Here is a 21,768-nt window from a genome sequence, read left to right on the forward strand (position 1 = left end):
CAAAAATTAAGCTACAAATAAGCAACTTATATTAAGTAAAGAAATAGAGTTTTTAAGGGATCTATTTTTAAGGGATGTTATTTTTAAGAAGTAATGTTAGATGTGTTCCAGAGGATATATCTGCAAATTTTGTTTTCGTAGCCGTTTTAAACAGTACGACCGTATTTTAAACAGTAAGCTGTACGAAAAACGTGGTTCTATCCCTATTTCTCGGGCCACAATGAGAGAAAGGTTGAGATGGCTAGGACATATTTTACAGATGAAGAATGACAGATTGCCAAAGGTCTTCCTTTTCGGCCATCCACCTAAGGCCAAACAGAAAAAGGGTAGTCCCCAAAAGATGGGGGAAAGGTCACGAGAAAGGATTGAAATGAAATTGGAACTTCTTAGGAGGGTTTAAGAAGGGATGCAATTGAATAGATCGGAATGGAGGACGAGCGTGTGTAACTGTGTTGGCCTAAGGTGGCTTTGTACTGTGGTGAGTTTTAGAAGTAGTAGTATTTTTAACTCAGTCATTTTGATTTTTAATATTTTTGTGTACTAGATAAAATTAATTATTTTATTTAATAGGGAAAAAGCTGTCTGGGCTTTCGTGCGACCGCAACCCCTCATAAATTTTTCTTCAGCACAGAGGCTTTACTTTATACCTATTTATTTGTGAATGTTACAAAAAAATTGAACTGGACTAATAAGTTAATAATAAGTAATTAAAAGTAAACATAAAATATCGACGAGCAAATATAAATATAAAATGACGTCATCATAACAAGCGTGCTGGGAAGAGGGATAATGTCCCGAGAGATAGGAGGAAGCTAAAACACTATTTTGCTTGTAAAACTATAAAGTAAAGCAGGAGACAAATATAAAGAAGAAAGAAAGAAAAATAAAAGAAATAGACTAGACTCTTGCAAAGAGAAAGGAAGACGTAAGACAAGCGGAGGAATTAGAAAAAGCCCGACAGCACGAGAAAAAGACAGAAGGAAAAAATTAAAAATACCCATGTAAAACGTGTGTTAAAAACAGTTTATGAAAATAGTTTATGTAGGTTTATTTGCGTATCTGCATGAAAATCATTACATTATATACATAGTTTGTGCATAAATCTACATAAGGAGTTTCATTTAGATTTTTTTTTTTTTTACAACTCGCTAAAAAAAATTATTTTGAATCATCCCCAATCACCTCTAATACTGGATAAGAGTTTGCTCAACCGAGTAATTTACTTTATAGATGCCGAAATCCATGTAATATTCAAAGAGCAGTTAAGTCAAAACTTCTTTTATTGCTGTATGTCCAGCATTTTTCCGGATCGCTAACGCTGACAGGTGCGGTTTTGTCATTCAAAGAGCCCTAGCCAAAGGGATAATCCCATATCAATATCCCTTATCAAGCATTCAACAGTTTTGTGACGCCCAAACTCACTTCCCCGCACCAGATGGTAGATTACATTTTCACAAGTCTTCTACTGCACTTCTTTATTGAACCCTAGGTGACTTCAGAAGTCATACTGAGTGGGGAGACGTTGTCTCTATGCTAATACGGGGACAGGTCTTATACGCCCTTTTATGGATGTATTCCCGCTTGGGCCCTTAGTAGACATTTACTGTGAGATAAATTTTCAAAGTGTCTTATTCTCAAATGTTGGAACGAAATCGGGGACGAGAAGGGTTGACTGTAAGATTGCATCTCGACATGGCCATAAAAGTTTTTTATTGCCGTCATTTGTCCCCACCTGTATAAAAGACTACTAGTTTACTGCATGCATGAATGGAGATAAATTAGTAAAAGAACTCTTGGTAATCCTGAATGAAGATTACCCTTTTAAAATATTAATTTTTTAAAAACAAAGTTTTTCCGAGGGAAGTAAAGAGCGAAGTTGAAACTTAAAAAAGACAAAAATTATTACTTCACAGCCTATCTAATGTATATCAATAAAATTAGTACAAATCAACCGTCTATTTATTCTTCCTTATGCTTTTAGGATTATAGAAATTTAGCGCTTTACTGAAAACACAAAAGTCAAGTATAAAAACAGGAATATTGATTTGGGAGTCAAAAGTGATTGTGCAGCCTGACAACAATAAACGAATTTATAAAGCTTTTCATAGTCTTACACCAGTTGTGACATCAGTAACTTTGAGCATATAGTTAAAATTATCTTAAAAACAAAGCTTGAAATTATTTTTGTTTCATAACCGCAAAGTAATTGAACAGCATACAGAAATATTGGATTGATTTATGAGGTAGCATTTTGAGGTAGCATGTGAGGTAGCATTTTGAGGTAGCATATGAGGTAGCATCGCCAGCAATGTTGCCAATAGTGAGTAACATACAGCCATAAATTGTAAGAAATAAGATTTAGTGTTACTTGAAATGAAGATCAAGTAAGACTTAGTATGAACTCTGGAAGTCCGATTAGTTTTCTCTATACAACAGTGAATTGCAAGCTATGATACAAATTCTAAGGCTAGACTATAGTCCTAATACTATCAAAATGACTTTACTTCGAACTTGTGTACAAACTAATCATGACAAGTCCCTTTCAAACAGTTCGTGGTAACGAACTGTAGTAAGGAGCGACCCGGCTCAATAGTAACCAAAACTCTAAAAAACCTAATTTTGATACCAATAGTTACATCAGAAGAATCGCATTTTAATTCTGATTTTAAATATATAAGTTTCATCAAGTTTTGTTATACCCATCAACAGTTACGAGCCTGAGAAAATTTGCCCTATTTTAGATAACAGGGGGAAACACCCCCTAAAAGTCATAGAATCTTAACGAAAATCACACCATCAGATTCAGCGTATCAGAGAACCCTACTGTACAAGTTCTAATCTCCAATCTACAAAAATGTGGAATTTTGTTTTTTCTGCCAGAAGACAAATCACGGATGCGTGTTTATTTGTTTGTTTGTTTGTTGTTATTTTTTTCCTTTTCCCAGGGGTGATCGTATCGACCCAGTGCTACTAAAATTTTGCGAGAGAGTTCATTCGAACGGAAATGACAAATTCTAGTGCCCTTTTTAAGTGACCAAAAAATTGGAGGGCACCTAGGCCCCCTCCCACGCTCATTTTTTCCCAAAGTCGTCGGATAAAAAAATTCTGAGAGAGCCATTTTATTCAACATAGATGAAAAACCTTATCACTATGTCTTTGGGGACGACATACTCCCCCACAGTCCCCGTGGGAGGGGCTGCAAGTTACAAATTTTGACCAGAGTTTGCATATAGTAATGGTTATTGAGAACTGTACAGACGTTTTCAGGGGGATTTTTTGGTTAAGAGGGGGGTTGCGAAGAGAGGGTTATGTGGAGGAAACTTTCCATGGAGGACTTTGTCATGGGGGAAGAAGATTTCCATGGAGGGGGCGCAGCATTTTCTAGCATTATTTAAAAAAAACAATGAAAAAATAAATATGAAAAAGTTTTTTCAACTGAAAGTAAGGAGTGGCATAAAAACTTAAAACTAACAGAAAATATTACGCATATAAGGGGTTCACCTCCTCCTAATACCTCACTCTTTACGCTAAAGGATTTTTGGTAATTTCAACTATTTATTCTACGGCCCTTGTGATCCAGGGGACAAAATTTAAGCTTTAGTGTAAATAGCGAGATATTGGCGAGTGGGCGAACCATCTCATATACGTAATAAAAACATACGAATATAGAAGCTTGTTACGTAAGCTAATTGGTAAGTAACGTATATCTTTTACTAATGAAAACGTTCGTAAAAAACTAAAAGTTATAGTTGCCTTTAAGTACCCAAAAAATTGGAGGGCAACTGGGCCTCCTCCTCCTCCTTTTTTTCTCAAAATCATTCGATCAAAACTACAGGAAAGCCATTTAGCCAAATAAATAAATATGCGAATTTCGTTTTAATTATTCATCTGTGGAGAGCCGAAATCAGAACATGGATTAACTAAAAAACGTTCAGAAATTTAAAAAAACAAGGTTTTTTAACTGAAAGTAAGGAACGACATTAAAACTTAAAACGAACAGAAATTACCCCGTATATGAAAGGGGCTGCTCCCTCTTCAGCGCCCTGCTCTTTACGCTAAACTTTTTACTATTTTAAAAAGTAGAGTTGAGAGAAAGAGTCAGACTTTAGTGCAAAGATCGAGGCCTTGAGGAGGGAGCAGCCCCTTTCATATACGAGGTAATTTCTGTCCGTTTTAAGTTTTAATGTCGCTCCTTACTTTCAGTTAAAAAAACTTGTTTTTTTTATTTAATCAGAAACAAAACGAGAGCCAGTCATTTAATTGTACCATTGTGCAGAAGTGATACCAAATTAAACATGAAAATGCATCAATCCTAAAATGGATTGTTGCTTTATCTTGATTCTAAAAGGGATTGATACAATTTTTATTCTGTAAAAAGTACGAAAAACTTTCAGTCTGTATCACAAAGTTCACGATCCAGACTTCACAAAACAATACATGTTTTTCAGGAACATTTGTTTTTCGATGAGCAAAAAGCTGTTTTTATCGGCCGACTTCGCCTGAAAAAGCGATAATGAAAACAGGGCTTTATAAATCACCTACTGACTAATCAAACAGTTCGTGGTAACGAACTGTAGTAAGGAGCGACCCGGCTCAATAGTAAACGAAACTCTAAAAAACGGAATTTCGATGCTAAAAGATATATCAAAAGAATCAGATTTTTATGCTGATTTAAAATATATAAGTTTCATCAAATTTAGTCTGTGTCATCAAAAGTTACAAGCCTGAGAAAATTTGCCTTATTTTGGAAAATAGGGGGAAACACTTCCTAAAAGTCATAGTATCTTAACAAAAATCACACTATCGCATTCAGCGTATCAGAGAACCCTACAGAAAAAATTTCAAGGTCCAATCTACAAAAACGTGGGATTTCGTATTTTTTGCCAGAAGACAAATCACGGGTTTGTTTGTTTGTTTTGTTTGTTGTTTTTTTTCCCAGGGGTCATCGTATCGACCAAGTGGTCCTAGAGTGTTGCAGGAGGGTTCATTCTAACGGAAATGAAAAGTACTGGTGCCCTTTTTAAGGGACCAAAAAAAATTGGAGGGCACCTAGGCCCCCTCCCACGCTCAATTTTTCCCAAAGTCAACAGATCAAAATTTTGAGATAGCCATTTTGTTCCGCATAGTCAAAAACTATAATAACTATGTCTTTGGGGATGACTTACCCCCCCTCCCCCCACAGTCCCTGGGAGAGGGGCTGCAAGTTACAAACTTTGACCAATGTTTACATACAGTAATGGTTATTGGGAAGTGTATCGACGTTTTCAGGGTGTTTTTTTTGGTTTGGGTGTGGGATTAAGGGGAGGGGGCTATATGGGAGGATCTTTCCTTGGAGGAATATTTCATGGGAGAAGAGAAATTCAATGAAAAGGGCGCAGGATTTTCTAGCATTACTATTAAAAAAAAAAACAATGAAAATATAAACATGAAAAAGTTTTTTCAATTGAAAGTAAGGAGAAGCATTAAAACTTAAAACGAACAGAGATTATTACGCATATGAGGGGTTCTAAAAATACTTTAGCATAAAGCGCGAGGTATTTAGAAGGAGATAAATACTTCGCTCTTTATGCTAAATTATTTTTAGTAATTTCAACTATATATTCTACGGCCTTTCTGACTCAGGGGTTATCAAACAGTTCGTGGTAACGAACTGTAGTTAGGAGCGACCCGGCTCAATAGTAACCAAAAGTCTAAAAAATGGAATTTTGGTACCAATAGCTACATCAAAAGAATCGCATTTTAATGCTGATTTTAAATATATAAGTTTCATCAAGTTTAGTCTTACCCATCAAAATTTACGAGCCTGAGAAAATTTGCATTATTTTAGAAAATAGGGGGAAACACCCCCTAAAAGTCCTAGAATCTTAACGAAAATAACACCGTCAGATTCAGCGTATCAGAGAACCCTACTGTAGAAGTTTCAAGCTCTTATCTACAAAAATGTGGAATTTTATATTTTTTGCCAGAAGGCAGATCACGGATGCGTGTTTATTTGTTTTTTTTTTTTTTTTTTTCCCTAGAGGTGATTGTATCGACCCAGTTGTCCTAGAATGTTGCGAGAGGGCTCATTCTAACGGAAATGAAAAGTTCTGGTGCCCATTTTAAGTGACCAAAAAAATTGGAGGGCACCTAGGCCCCCTCCCACGCTCATTTTTTCCCAAAGTCAACGGATCAAAATTTTGAGATAGCTATTTTGTTCCGCATAGTCAAAAACTATAATAACTATGTCTTTGGGGATAACTCACCCCCCCCCACAGTCTCTGGGGGAGGGGCTGCAATTTACAAACTTTGACCAATGTTTACATACAGTAATGGTTATTGGGAAGTGTACCGACGTTTTCAGGGTGATTTTTTTGCTTCGGGTGTGGGGTTCAGGGGAGGGGGCTATATGGGAGGATCTTTCCTTGGAGGAATATTTCATGGGAGAAGAGAAATTCAATGAAAAGGGCGCAGGATTTTCTAGCATTACTATTAAAAAAAAAAACAATGAAAATATAAACATGAAAAAGTTTTTTCAATTGAAAGTAAGGAGAAGCATTAAAACTTAAAACGAACAGAGATTATTACGCATATGAGGTGTTCTAAAAATACTTTAGCATAAAGCGCGAGGTATTTAGGAGGAGATAAATACTCTCCTCCTATATATCCTATATAATATTTAGGAGGAGATAATAGGAGTGTAAAGAGCGAGGTACTGACGAGGGGGCGAACCCCCTCATATATGAAATAAAAACATAAGAATACAAAAGTTCTTTACGTAAGCTAATTTATAAGTTACGTATATCTTTTACTTATAAAAAGATTCGTAAAAAATTAAAAGTTCTAGTTGCCTTTTTAATTAACCGAAAATCGGAGGGCAACTAGGCTTCCTCCCCCGCTCTTTTTTTCTCAAAACCATTCGATCAAAACTATGAGAAAGCCATTTAGCCAAAAAAAAAATTGAATATACAGATTTTGTTTTAAGTATTCCTCTACGGAGAGCCAAAATCAAAACATGCATTGATTCAAAAACGTTCAGAAATTAAATAAAAAAAAACAAGTTTTTTGAAGTGAAAGTAAGAAGCGACATTAAAACTTAAAACGAACAGAAATTACTCCGTATATGAAAGGGGCTTTTCCTTCTCAACGCCCCGCTCTTTACGCTAAAGTTTGACTAACAGTAAAAAACTTTAGCGTAAAGAGCGGAGCGTTGAGAAGGAAAAGCCCCTTTCATATACGGAGTAATTTCTGTGCGTTTTAAGTTTGAATGTCGCTCCTTACTTTCAGTTCAAAAAACTCGTTTTTTTTTATTTAATAGAGACTAGAAGGCTACTGTAACAAAAGTGAACTGTTTAAGGGCTTAATTAAAAACTTATATTTATACCTAATCGCTTTTTGTAATTTGACTTGATTGCACATTCTCACAAAGTGCACCTTCGGTTGTTTCCCCCATTTTGTGTAAATGAAAAAGTGCCTTTTCCAATGAAATGGCCAAAAAAAGGGTTTTTTTTAAATCTAGATAGGAGTAAAAAACTAAGGGGGGAAGGACAACCCTTCCCCTCAATTACTGCCATTAGATGCACGCAGGCTTAATCGCAGAGTGAAGTTTGAAGGTTCAATTCAAAACTGTTACTTATTCAAGCTTAATTTTTGGTAGAATTTTAGTTAAAAAGTTTTTAGTTATAGTTAATTTGTTTTTGCACTAATCTTTTACTTTTAAGATGAGTATGCACTTTATGGAATTTACTAAGTGGGTCTGGAGGGAAGTATATGTGAGGGGCTCTTATAAACCTCCAATTAAGGACTTTAGACCATAGTTATTGCAATAGTACGGTTTTACGTTTCCAAACTCTTCCACTTAAGAGGTGGCCCCAAAAGGGCCATTTTTAGTGCTATATGGCACTTATGGATGGTAAAATTGAAAAAAAAGCACGCAGATATGAGAAATAGGTTCAAAATGAGCTTTCCCTGGGTATGCCTTAAAAAATGAGTGCATCACATTTGCAAAAATAGTGGATTATCTGAAAAGTAATCATAAGAAGGGACAAACCATGATTTTAAAAAATCCAAGCTGGAATCAAACGAATGATAATCTAATTTGAAGTCCAGCACTGTACTAACAGAACCACGCCTCTAATAATATAATTTAATATACTGGTTTTTGTAGGACTTCAATTGCGTAGCTTATTAAGGGGGCCTGGAGGAGGAACATGCAGGAGGTGCTCTTGCGAACCGTCAGTTAAAGGTTTAATCAGCAATATCTCAGGAACTGTTGAGGATATTAAGTTGGAATTTTCAGGGCATGTTGAAGAAAATTGCCTGAACTATCAAGAAATGCTGTTGGGATTTTTGAATTAAATCAAAAGCCACTGTTTGCATCCAGTTTATCAACAGAGTGTATCTGTAATATCTTAGGAGCGGCTAAGGATCAGAATATTCAATCGAAAGATACTATGTGCATCACGGTTGTCAGAAGTGGATATTCAAAATATCCCAGGAAAGGCTAATGACATTTAATTGGAAATTTCAGGAAGTTTTGAAGGTGTGTTAAAATAACTCAATGCTACTAAATGGAACTATTAAATCAAAACTCCGTATTTTAATTCTTATGTCCGTGAAAAGCTCGAGAAATATTCATTATATTAGCCAAAGCCAAAACTTTGGCAATCAAAAACGAGCAGAAATTATTTTTTTAAATCCAAAAAAGAAGTTTTTCACAGAAAACTCAAGAGCTATATTAAAATTGGCACAAATAAATTCCCTTGATTATTCAAACTCAAAACGATCAGAAATTACTATTAAAGAACAAATATAACCGAAATCGAACAGAAATTAATATGAACGATCATACAAAACAGAGAGAGAGAGAGCAATTACAGCTATATCCATGTATATGGATAAGATTTATTTATGCATATAGATGTATGAATAAATCTTAAACGAGTACGAATTAATTTTAATGCTCAAGTCAAACTTAAAAAGAACAAAAATTACTACAAACAGGAGTTTGGCTATTGCCCTTTTTCCCCTTCCCTAAGTATAGACGTATTGACGTATAGTATAGACTAAGTATAGACGTCTTACGCCTTGCTCTTTACTGAAAACAAAATATATTACAAATATTTTCTTCTATATTTACAACATTAAAAACTAAAAATTTAAATCATAGTGAAATACAATTTTGAATTCCTGAGTTTCCAATAATTATTATCATTATATATCAAGTATTCAGTTTATTTTCATTATTTCTTTCCAGTCGTCTTGATTGTTATATGGATTTTACGTTTATTTTTTGGATTTTAAAAAAATGATAGTGTTCAAGGCACATACAGTTTTCAATAAAATGTAAATGACGCAATAAACTTTTGCGGTTAGGAAGGGGGGAAGGAGAGTAGCCAAACTCCTGTTTTTAGTTTTTTGTTCGTTCTGAGTTTGACTTGAACGCTCAATTTAATTTTTATTAATTTCAAGATTTATTTATTCATCTCTATTGGTACATTCTATCTCTATGTTTTTTATGATTGTTTTTTATTAATTTTTGCTCATTTTGGGTTTCATTTAGTTTTTATTAGTAATTTTTGGTCAGTTTAAATTTGAATTATAATATGAAGTTATTTCTACTTGTCTTAAGTTGGTATGGCTCTTTATTTTTCTTTGGAAAACTTTTGTTTTGGCAATTTTTTTTAATGCCAATTGGTGACTAGTGAACCCACCAAAATTTTCTTGTGGGAATTTCTAATAAATCATTTTGCAAAAGCTCGAACTATGTTTCAGAAAATGACTTTCATGACTTATAGTTTCTTACTATATAGAAATCAGAAGTGCTTTTAAAGTTCCAAGAATAGTCCTTGCTCAGGGGCTAGCACGCCAGGCTTGTAATCCCTTGTCTGAGAGAACAAGGGTTCGAGTCCTGGTGTCGCTTAGAAACGGGATTCAGCAGCGTGAATCTGTAACCTCAGCCAGAGGCGACCCTGCTCTAAATAGATACCTTGAGAAATCTGGGGAACGTAAACAGGAAGAATGGGCAAAAGCACAAGATGGCTTGCTCCCAGCCCCCCTTCGTTGCACTTCCTGGGTAAAAGGCTATGAAATGAAAATCAGCACCGATGGTAGGGACAGTTAAGTCCAATGCCGTATTCTTTACTTCTTTTTTTTTACCAAATAATTTGCTGGTATTGAAACATTCCCAATACCACTCAAAAAGATAGATCAAACTTATGCAAAAACCCCTGCCATATCACAAGCTCCTAATTCCAACTGTTTTTGTATCTGAGAAAAGGGTAAATGACACATTTTGCATAAGACTGTAATTTTAAACATGCTTCCCAGAAAAACGATCCCAGAAAAAGATATAAGAAAATGAATTGTACTAAGAATGACTTACGAATTCTAGAATGTACTAGAATGACAAAGTTGGCCATGAGCCCTTTGGGATATTGTTTTTGTTATTGTGATTTTATGAAAATAAATAGAACTTGAACTTGAATTGGAGATTATTTCGCTTTAGGAAATAAATATCACTTTACCAATAACATCACATAACCCTTTTTGAATTACCTGCAGAAAAACTCCTTTCATTCCCATAAAACACTTGAAATGTCATCCACCTTTTCTATTTAAAAATAATTACTAGTATTTAAACATTCTTAAAACCATTCGAAAAAGAGAGACCGACCGTGTGCAAAAAACCCACGCCATATCAAAAGCTCTTAATTCCAACTTTTTGTATCTGAGAAAAGGGTGCATGATACAATTTGGGTAAGATTGAAATTTTAAACATACTTAAATCCCAGAAAAAGATATTAGAAAATGAATTGTAATAAGAATTGGAAATTATTTCGCTTTAGCAAATAAATATCGCTTTACCAATAACATCACATAACCCCTTTTGAATTACTGCAGAAAAACTCCTTTCATTCAAATAAAACACTTGAAATGTCATCCACCTGTTCTGTTTACAAATAATTACTAGTATTTAAACATTCCTAAAACCACTCGAAAAATAGACCGACCGTAGAAAAAAGAAAAATACGCTTCACTGCATTCAGAAGCTTGGTTTTGTGTACTCTGTCCCTCTATTTGTCCCTGTACTCAATTTGCTAAATGACTCTAGACGCATATCAGTTAAGATCCCCCCTCGGTTCCATTTAGAAAATTTGTCGAGGCTCTAATGTCTAGCTACTAAAAGGCTAATGGAGGTGAAAAATTGTTTAGAAGATCAGTCATGATTGAGTGATATTACCTAGTTGAATTTATATGCTAAACATGCAAAGGATTTTACTTGATTTGTAGTGACCCATTTATGGAGGGAAAAAAATTTAACAATTAGTAAGAACAAAATTGGTAAGAAAAGAATTAGAAAAAAATAACAAAGTATACAAGGAAAAAAGATTATTTTAAATAATAAAACTCTGATTAGATATCTAAAGAAGAAAGTACAAGGAAAAAATTAATTTAGAAATAGGATTAAAAGAATTTGTCCGATGTAAGAGATATTTAGCTCGAATGAGATATCAGAAAGATTGAAATATGCACGGAAAAAGGAAACTATGCAAGGAAAACAGAAATCTGAAAAAAGGTATGCCTGATTAGATATTCTAAAAGAATATCTACATACAGTAATGGTTATTGGGATACAAACTTTGACCAGTTTTTACATACTGTAATGGTTATTGGGAAGTTTACAGACCTTTTTAGGTTTTTTTTTGTTGTGGGAGGGGGAGGGTTGAGGGGAGGGGACTACGTGGTAGGATATTCCCTTGGAGGAATTGTCACGGGAGAAGAGAAATTCCATGAGGAGTCGCAGGACTTTCTAGCATTATTAAAAAAAATAATGAAAAAATAAATATGAAAAGGTTTTTTCAACTGAAAGTAAGGACCAGCATTAAAACTTAAAACAAACAGAGATTATTACGCATATGGGAGTTACGCATACGTGGTAGGATATTCCCTTGGAGGAATTGTCACGGGAGAAAAGAAATTCCATGAGGAGTCGCAGGACTTTCTAGCATTATTAAAAAAATAATAATAAAAAAATAAATATGAAAAAGTTTTTTCAACTGAAAGTAAGGACCAGCATTAAAACTTAAAACAGACAGAGATTATTACACATATGGGGGTTCACCTCCACCTATATACCACGCTCTTTACGCTGAAGTATTTTTAGTAATTTCAACTATTTATTCTATAGCCTTTATGATTCAGGGGTTATTCCTAAAGCATTGGGACAGAATTAAAGCTTTAGTGTAAAGAGCGAGGTATTAAAGAGGGGGCGAACCCTCTCATATACATAATAAAAATATACGAATATAGAAGTTCGTTATGTAAGTTAATTTGTAAGTTACGTACATTTTTTACTAATAAAAACGTTCGTTAAAAATTAAAAATTCTAGTTGCCTTTTTAAGTAACCGAAAAATTGGAGGGCAACTAAGCCTCCTCTCCCACCCCTTTTTCTCAAAATCGTCTGAACAAAACTAAGAGAAAGCCATTTAGCAAAAAAAAAATTAATACGCAAATTTCGTTTTAATTATTCATTTGCGGGGAGCCAAAATCAAACATGCATTAATTCAAAAACGTTCAGAAATTAAATTAAAAAAACTAGTTTTTTAACTGCAAGTAAGGAGCTACATTAAAACTTAAAACGAACAGAAATTACTCCGTGCATGAAAGAGGCGGTTCCCTCGTCAACGCCCCGCTCTTTACGCTAAAGCTGTTTACTGTTTTATAAATTAAATTTAAAAAAACTAGTTTTTTTAGCTGAAAGTAAGGAACGACATTAAAACTTAAAACGAACAGAAATTACTCCGTATATGAAATGGGTTGTCCCCTCCGCAATCCCTCGCTCTTTACGCTAAAGCTTTTAATTGTTTTAAAAAGTAGAATTGTGGCAGAGTCAAACTTTAGCGTAAAGAGCGAGGGATTGCGGAGGGGACAACCCATTTCATATACGGAGTAATTTCTGTTCGTTTTAAGTTTTAATGTCGTTCCTTACTTTCAGCTAAAACAATTAGCTTTTTTTTATTTAATTTCTGAACGTTTTTGAATTAATGCATGTTTGGTTTTGGCTCTCCGCACATAAAGTATTAAAATGAAATTTGTATATTAATTCTTTTTTTGGCTAAATGGCTTTCTCTTAGTTTTGATCAGACAATTTTGAGAAATAAGGGGTGGAGAAGGAGGCCTAGTTGCCCTCCAATTTTTCGGTTACTTAAAAAGGCAACTAGAACTTTTAATTTTTAACGAACGTTTTTATTAGTAAAAAATATACGTAACTTAAGAATTAATTTACGTAACAAACTTTCATAATCTTATATTTTTATTATGTATACGAGGGGGTTTGTACCCTCGTTAATACCTCACTCTTCACACTAAATCGTAAGTTTTGTCCCAATTCTTTAAGAATGACCCCTGAATCAGAAAGGCCGTAGAATAAATAGTTGAAATTACTAAAAATACTTTAGCATAAAGAGTGAGTTATTTATCTCCTCCTAAATACCTCGTTCTTTATGCTAAAGTATTTTTAGAACCCCTCATATGCGTAATAATCTCTGTTCGTTTTAAGTTTCAATGCTACTCCTTCCTTTCATTTGAAAAAACGTTTTCATGTTTATTTTTCATTGTTTTCTTATAGTAATGCTAGAAAATCCTGCACTCTTTTCATTGAATTTTTCTTCCTCCATGACAGATTCCTCCAAGGAAAGATCCTCCAACATAACCCCCTCCCCTCAGCCCCACCCCCAAACAAAATAAAATCCCCATGAAAACGTCTGTACACTTTCCAATAACCATTACTATATGTAAACACTGGTCAAAGTTTGTAACTTGCAGCCCCTCCCCCAGGGATTGTGGGGGAGTAAGTCATCCCCAAAGACATAGTTATTATGGTTTTCGACTATGTTGAACAATATGGCTATCTCAAAATTTTGATCCGTTGACTTTGGGAAATAAATGAGCGTGGGAGGGGGCCTAGATGCCCTCCAATTTTTTTGGTCACTTAAAAAGGGCACTAGAACTTTACTTTTCCGTTAAAAAGAGCCCTCTTGCGACATTCTAGGACCACTTGGTCGATACGATGACCCCTGGGAAAAAAAAAAAAAAAAAAAATTAACACGCACCCGTGATTTGTCTTCTGGCAAAAAATACAAAACTCCACATTTTTGTAGATAGGAGCTTGAAACGTCTACAGTACGGTTCTCGGATACGCTGAATCTGATGGTGTCATTTTCGTTAAGATTCTACGACTTTTAGGGGGTGTTTCCCCCTATTTTCTTAAATAAGGCAAATTTTCTCAGGCTCGTAACTTTTGATGGGTAAGACTAAACTTGATGAAACTTCTATATTTAAAATCAGCATTAAAATGCGACTCTTTTGATGTAGCTATTGATATCAAAATTCAATTTTTTAGAACTTTGGCTACTATTGAGCCGGGTCGCTCCTTACTACAGTTCGTTACCACGAACTGTTTGAAAGTAGAATTGTGAGAAAGAATAAAATTTTAGCGTAAATAACGGGGCGTTGAGGAGGGAACAGCCCCTTTCATGCACAGAGTAATTTCTGTTCGTTTTAAGTTTTTATGTCGCTCCTTACATTCAGTTTAAAAAAAAAAAACTTGTCTTTTTTTATTTAATCCTAAATCGGAACGACACACATAAATGAATATGGTCAAGTTTTCAATTTGTGTAAAAATACTCTTTTGAACGTATAATTTATTAAGAGTTTTTTAATTATACGAAGGCGTTCTTATAAGTTTAAGTCCAGTTATATTTCAGATTAAAACTGAGAATTCAGGGATTAAAACTTTTCTTAAGCATTGTTTTTTAAACGCACCATTGTTTTTAATATGTCTTTTTGGATTGTTAAAAAATCATCCATGAATACCAGTTCTGAACAATAGTATTTTTCTGTTTGAGCTCTGTAAACCTAAGAAAATTGGAATATGGAAAGAAATCTTGCCAATATTTTTTTTTTCACCTTCAGTCTTCACTTCAATAGGCTTCAAAAATAAATTATATGGGGCTGGGGTTGATATAGAGCTATAGAAAAATATTTTTGTGTTACTAATTGCTTAATCTTATTGGCTAGGGCATTGTTAATTCAAACTGATGAGCTTTGAAAGGTTCCCTTAATCCAGATTTTATTTTCGGCCAGATGAATGTGGCTCCGAAACCCCTAACTAACGATATTTGTTTTACAGAAATAACGGGGGTTGGTCCTGGATATTGTAGTTCTTTATCAATGGCAAGCATTGATACTAATCAACATCACTCTGGTAACTCCCCTTTCCTCAATGAGGGAGAAACACCAACACCTGGACATCCGGGCTTCCTCTCCAGCTTCTACAGAGATGGCCTCGGGGCATATGCCAGTCTCGGTGAGTATTTATCCAGAAAGCCAAGCATTAGGCATGGACTTTCACATTAATTCAGAAAAGTAAAAGCCAGATCAAATTAGCTACTTCACTTGTCTGAATCACGGGTATTCAATTCTTATACACAAAGTCATCATTAGTTTTTTGGAATTTTCTTTTTTACGAACGAAACTTCTCTACTTTGAAAATCCTCTTTACTACAAGACTAATTTAAAAAAAAAAATTTCCTAATGAAAGTAAAGGGTGATTTTAAACATAAAATAACCAGAAATTAACTATTACAAGAAGTAGAACTTTATGCAAACTAAAAATTGCAACAACAAAGAAATAAAAGCAAAAACGAAGATAATTAACATCCGACAATGAAATCAGACTTGAAAGGCACAGAAATTAGCTTGGTGTTCTGATAAAAAAAATTGCGACACATGCCATTTTTGTAACTTTCCAGGAGAGCCAAAAATGGAATAAAAGTTTGTCAGCGGTGACCGCTCTGAAGGATGAGGCTAATGGATATGAAGGGAACATATTCTAAACCTGCCTTTTTATGCTCTTTTCACCAGTAGAAATTAAATTCAAGTATTTCAAGTAAATTCAAAATTATTTCACTAATGGCGCGTGTCTCCTTTTTGCTTGGCAAAAAATGAGACAAATGCCGGGTCCACATGTTATAGCTCAGTAAGATAATCCTTCTTCTGTCATTCTAAATTGCAACAGGACTTGACAAAAAAGAGACATAGGCCACTTAGACGCTTATATCTCTTTTTATCTTCGTAATGGTACAATATAAGACAGTTCTGACTGCAGGATTCGATTCCACGAATGCTTAGTTTATTAATAATGCATATATATCTCATTTTCGACCAAAATGGTTTTTGTAGCACTTTTATTTATCACAGCCGTTTTGGTCTCTCTTGATTCACTTAAAACCGCCCAAAGAGTGTTGTTTGCACTCCTCAACGCCCAGCTCTTTACGCCGAAGTTTCTTACTGTTCTAAAAATAGAGTTAAGAAAAAGAGTCAAACTTTAGCGTAAGGAGTGGGGCGTTGAGGAGGAAAAGCCCCTTTCATATACGGAGTAATTTCTGTTCGTTTTAAGTTTTAATGTTGCTCCTTACTTTCATTTAAAAAAAAACTTGTTTTTTTTTATTGAATATATGGAAAGGCAGTGTGGTCTTCGTCACTATTAAATGTATTGTTAATATTAAAAGTTTTGCTTAGCAGTGCATGCAATGACACATAGTACGGATAGTCTATATAAAGCTGTATCCAAAAATGTGACAAAATATCTTTTCCAAATCCTGAGGGAGGAAGGAAAGTTTTTTTGATTTTCTTGAACTTAGTTTTTAGCAAAGCACAAATAAAGTTCTTTCTTTGTAGGTTATTGAGGAAGCTTATTCATCCTAGTTTTCATTAAATAAAATCTGTTTTAATTGAGAGTAAGGAGAGACATTAAAACTCAAAACAAACAAAAATTATTCCATATATGAAAGGGGCTGTTCCCTTCTCAATGCCCCACTCTTTACGCTAAAGTTTTTTATTGTTTTAAAAAGCAGAACTGTGACAAAGAGTCAAACTTTAGCGTAAAGATCGGGGCGTTGAGGAGGGAGCAGCCCCTTTCATATATGGAATTATTTTTGTTGGTTTTAAGTTTTAATGTCGCTCCTTACTTTCAGTTTTAAAAAATATTTTATTTTTGAACGTGATTGAATTAATACAGGTTTTTATTTTGGCTCAATGTAAATGAATAATTTAAAGAGGTTTCTACATTAATTTTTGCTTTTTTGGCTAAATGGCTTTCTCAAAATTTTGATCGGATGCTTTTGAGAAAAAGGCACGGGGAAGGGGATCTAGTTGCCCTCCAATTGTTTTGGTTGCTCGAAAAGGACTGCACTAGAACTTTAATTTTATTTACGAACGTTTCTATTAGTAATAAATATAAGTAACATACGAATTAACTTACGTAACGAACTTCTATATCTGTTTATTTTTATTACATATATGAGGGGGTTCGCCCCTCAAATACTTCGCTCTTTACACTGAAGTTCAAACTTTGCTCTATTTCTTTAAGAATGACCCCTGAATCACAAAGACCGTATAACTGGAACAAATAGATCTTTTGAAATTAGTAAAAATACTTTAGCCTAAAGAGCGAGGTATTGGGGAGGGAAAGAACCCCCTTATATACGTAATAATTTCTGTTCGTTTTAAGTTGTCATGTTGCTGCTTACTTTCGGTTGAAAAGAAAACTCGTTTTTTAATAAATAATGCTGAAAAATCCAGCTCTTCCTTCATCGAAGTTCTCTTCCCCCATGATAAATTCCTCTATGGAAAGATCCTCCCGTATAAACCCCCCCCCCCCCCGACCCCCTCCCCCACCACCAAAAAAAACAGAAAAAATCCGAGAAAATCCTCAAGTTTACTGCTACAGTGATGTCCTTCCAAGCTTGTCGAGGTTGTGTAGATCTACCTGGTAGGCCTGTCACAAGGCATTTCTGGGTCTTCCATTGCCCTGACTGTCTGGCAGTTCCCAATGAAAAGTGACCTTTTGGAGTCTATGCTGGTCCACATGGAGGAAATGTCCCAAATACCTCCACCATTAATGTCCAATAGACGCTTTACCTAGTTTATAAATTCGCTTGTAGAGTCGAAAGATGGCTTTGACCAATCCACTCTGTTATGGGAACGGCTCCACATGAGTAAGCGCCTCTAAAAATAAATTTTTTTAACAACTTTTTCCTGGGTTCCTCTTTCATTGAGTGAAAGTGAAAAATTTCTATTTTCTAACTTTATCAGTTGAATGAAAATTACCCCTAGTTTCTAGGAATTTCCCTGGTTTACTGGAATATAGAGCTTCACTTGACTTAAAAAGTTTGTCACCACAGCAGTAAAGCCGTAATCTACCAGTAGATTATGTAGATTATGGGAATATATAGATAGGTTTTTAGTTGTTCTTAGACCCATTTGCTATTCGGATACTCTTGCTTTTTGTCCTATTTGGTTGGTATTCATTGGTTTACTGCACAAAATGATCGAATTAAGTTTTGTCGAATTAAGTTTAATGATCGAATTAAGTTTAATGATCGAATTGGTTGCGCTACTAGTGCGCAACCTTTTTCGTTACATAAAAAGGGCTAAATGCCTTAATATTTACGACCGAAAACGAATCAATTTTCGGTATTATATTTCAGTACTCATTGGAATCTAAAATTTTTATAGGCTTTTGGGTCCCAATTATAAAATGCTACCCTAATTATGGATCCCAACGAGTATCAGCTCAGGTACAAAGAGTATGATACGATTTTAGCTACCCAGAAAACGGTGAATTATTTAATTAATAGTTCTACACCAAAAATAAAGTTTTCATTAAAAATAAAGATTTGTTGAACATTTTGAAATTTCTGAATGCTGATATCTGGAAGTAGTCTAAATCAGATTCCACACCGAAAATATTTACTTGTGTTTGCTTTGTTTAAAAGAAAAAAATTTAACATTTCATATTGCTTCATTTTGTTTTTATTTTGAAAGATGTTTATTTTCTTATTTTCAGGACATATTCCTGGGATTGGCATTGGTCATCGGCTGACACTTCCCCCTCATAACAAACCGACTAATGAAATGTCAAGCTCAAGCAGTGTTTCAAGTCGATCCAGCTATCCAGACTTCCCACCTTCACCTGACTCTTGGATAGGGGATGGGGATACACAAAGTCATTTTTGAACATGTGACCTGACGGTGAATGTTAACTGTTTGTATTTTCTGAATGAAAATATTTATTCGACTGTTACATCTACAGCATGATGTTCACCATATGAAGTTCAATGAAGTTGAGAATTTCATGAAATTTATCATATTTAAAGACAGCACAAAAACAGTAAACTCGGGGCATTACAAACTCTGCTCCTCGATTTTTTTTTTCCGTGTTTCTACGTAAACCAACAAAACTGAGGTTTTTTAAGTTTATCTGGAGGCTTTATATAGTTAAGGGTGACGTCTAACGTCTGGTACTAATCATGAGCATCTAGACCTGGTGTAAACATCTGGTGCAAAGTCATACCCCATATTTATCCTTTAGTTTAGTATTGTTGCTCGATTTTAACCAAAAATAATTCCTTCAAATTGTTTTATAAATCGTATTAATTTTTAAATGTCGTATTATTATAAATTATCGTATAAGCATTACTAATAATTATTTAAATTGGAAATACTGTAATAATAACAAAATAATATTATAATTCATATAAGTGCATGGTGCATATTTTCTTCTGATAATAATATAATTAAATACAAAAATGATAAGATGAAAATTTTACATTGATCTCAAAATCACTGATTCCTTGATCTCTAGTTATGGCAATTTCTTTTAGCCACTGTAAATGTTTTTTAGCCGTTTTGTTTTTTCGTAGTGTCCGCTATCTTTCAACTATCTTCAACAATCCATAGGTTGAAATGGTTTTATGGTGTAAACGGGTACGTTCAGAAATTGGGTAGACAATACTCCCAATTCGTGTGGGTTATGATAATTATTAATAAAACATATTTTTTTTTAGTTTACCTCCTCCCAATCAGTACCCCTACAGTTAACTAGAAGCAATCTTAAGACAGAAAAACCACGAAACTTCCTCCTTGAAGCTAAAAAAAATGTTTTGCAACGCAATAACACATTGATTGGTTTCAACTAAACTAAAGCAAAATTTTTGAGATTTACAAATCAGAAAAATTTTGTCACAAATAAGGATTCAACAAAAATTAAATAAAACAGCATAAGTTTGGCACTGCTACCATCAAAAAATATAACTGCACGAGAACGTCTTTTTCATCATAAATTGAATTCCCAATTTTTAAGGTATTTATAGTTCTGTAAATTTTTCTTAACTTGCTTGAAATTTTTCTTGTTTTTTGGCAACACTGCACTATCAAGAATGAGTAGCAATTACTCGGTGTTAAAATCAACAGTACCAAAGCTCCCCTCAAAGAGTATTGGTAACTCATAAGAGTGGAAAGTGGCGCTAGTTAAAAAAAATGACCACGCCATCTAGCGTCTGGCGAAATTTGGCATTTTTTAAGCCTCATTAATTAGCCATGATTTGCCCTCATCAGACCTAGGCCTAGTAATATGTACTACGCCTAATTATGTTAACAAGGCAATTAGGCATAACCCTTTGCCATCATAGACAAATAAGCTAGGCCTATATATGTCTTTTAAACAATACGTTAGCCTACCCTAAACAGCTAAATACTTATACAGTTACTTTTAAGACTTATTAATACTTTTAAGACATACACAGAGACTTCACCTTTATGTGATATAAATATACAGACCAGACCCAAAGAACATGGGAAACTGTGAGTTTTCAATACTATTTGGTCAGGCATTTACCAATTATCCAGTTCGACTTGAATTTTTTCTACTTATTTAAAGACATTTTAATGGTTTTGCCAGCCACTAAGCTGCGTCTGGCGCTAGTAGTTTTCAACTCCTATCTCCGTGTTATATCGTGGAAGGTTCCATTCTTATAGTTTCCATTGCTCTTTGGCTCCCTTCTTATGGGTTCTCTATACTCTTTGTAGAGATCTTTGTCTGTTATTTTAGTTGACTGATTGGGATACCCCTCATGCGCAAACGATAATGCGCATGTGATTGTTCCTTGTGCGATACTGTTTTTTTTTACATGTTATGAATAAAGTACTTGTTCTAGTCAATATGAGTCAGAAATACTTTGGACTTGTAAGGATGTTTAATAAAAATCAAATGTTGTATATTTATTTAACTTTTATTTATTTATCTAGGGTAATTAATCGCTTTTTTTGCGTGATTGTATATCGGACATATTACAACCACCTTGGATTTAGAATAGATTTTACGGTGATGCTGTTCAAAGGAAAACTAGAAAATGACCGAAAGTCGGTAGACTTTTCTAAACCAAAAATTTTTAATTTTCCGTTGATTTTTGAATAAAAAAAAGAAAGGGAATAGTTGTGAGAAAAGTCAAAGTCATGGCCAATTGTAGAAAAAAACCAAGACAGATTATCCAATTAAGTGGGCATCCCAGTCAAGGTGAATTTGACCCCTTTGATTGCCGTTGTTACTCTCTCCCATTTGTGCTACACCTCTCCGGGCAGGCATGTCACTCCACAATGCCGAATTAGAGTCAACCTGTTGGAGGTTCTCCCAGGGGAACACACGCGGGGTTGACTACGGGTTGACTTATTTGAAAATTTTCCTCTTATGCATGTCACTCCACAATGCTGAACTAGAGTCAACCCTCTTATACTAATTCACGGTGGTGTCAACCTGTTGGAGGTTCTACCTTGCCTGCCGACTACCAAAATAGTCACCAAAAATAAACCAAAAATAGTCAGACATATACCGTTTTTCCGCCATCCGCAAAATCTGTTTGCCAAAAATTATACAGGCGATTGCG

At 34.5% G+C, this 21,768-nt stretch overlaps 1 protein-coding gene across 2 annotated transcripts in view; it reads left to right on the forward strand.

The window, feature by feature from the left end:
* LOC136037410 (LIM/homeobox protein Lhx3-like) overlaps positions 1-21,103 on the forward strand; it is a 59,897-nt gene extending 38,794 nt beyond the window's left edge. The window contains exons 6-7 of one of the 2 annotated variants that reach the window (XM_065720164.1): positions 15,174-15,350; positions 18,894-21,103. In XM_065720164.1, the coding sequence (XP_065576236.1) occupies positions 15,174-15,350; positions 18,894-19,063 (347 nt within the window). In that variant the 3' untranslated portion in view covers positions 19,064-21,103. The remainder of the gene's footprint in view (positions 1-15,173; positions 15,351-18,893) is intronic. The other variant, XM_065720165.1, reaches the window with a different exon arrangement.
* Positions 21,104-21,768: the final 665 nt, after the last annotated feature.

This window comes from Artemia franciscana, chromosome 16, assembly GCF_032884065.1.
Source record: "Artemia franciscana chromosome 16, ASM3288406v1, whole genome shotgun sequence".
Lineage (NCBI taxonomy): Eukaryota > Metazoa > Arthropoda > Branchiopoda > Anostraca > Artemiidae > Artemia > Artemia franciscana.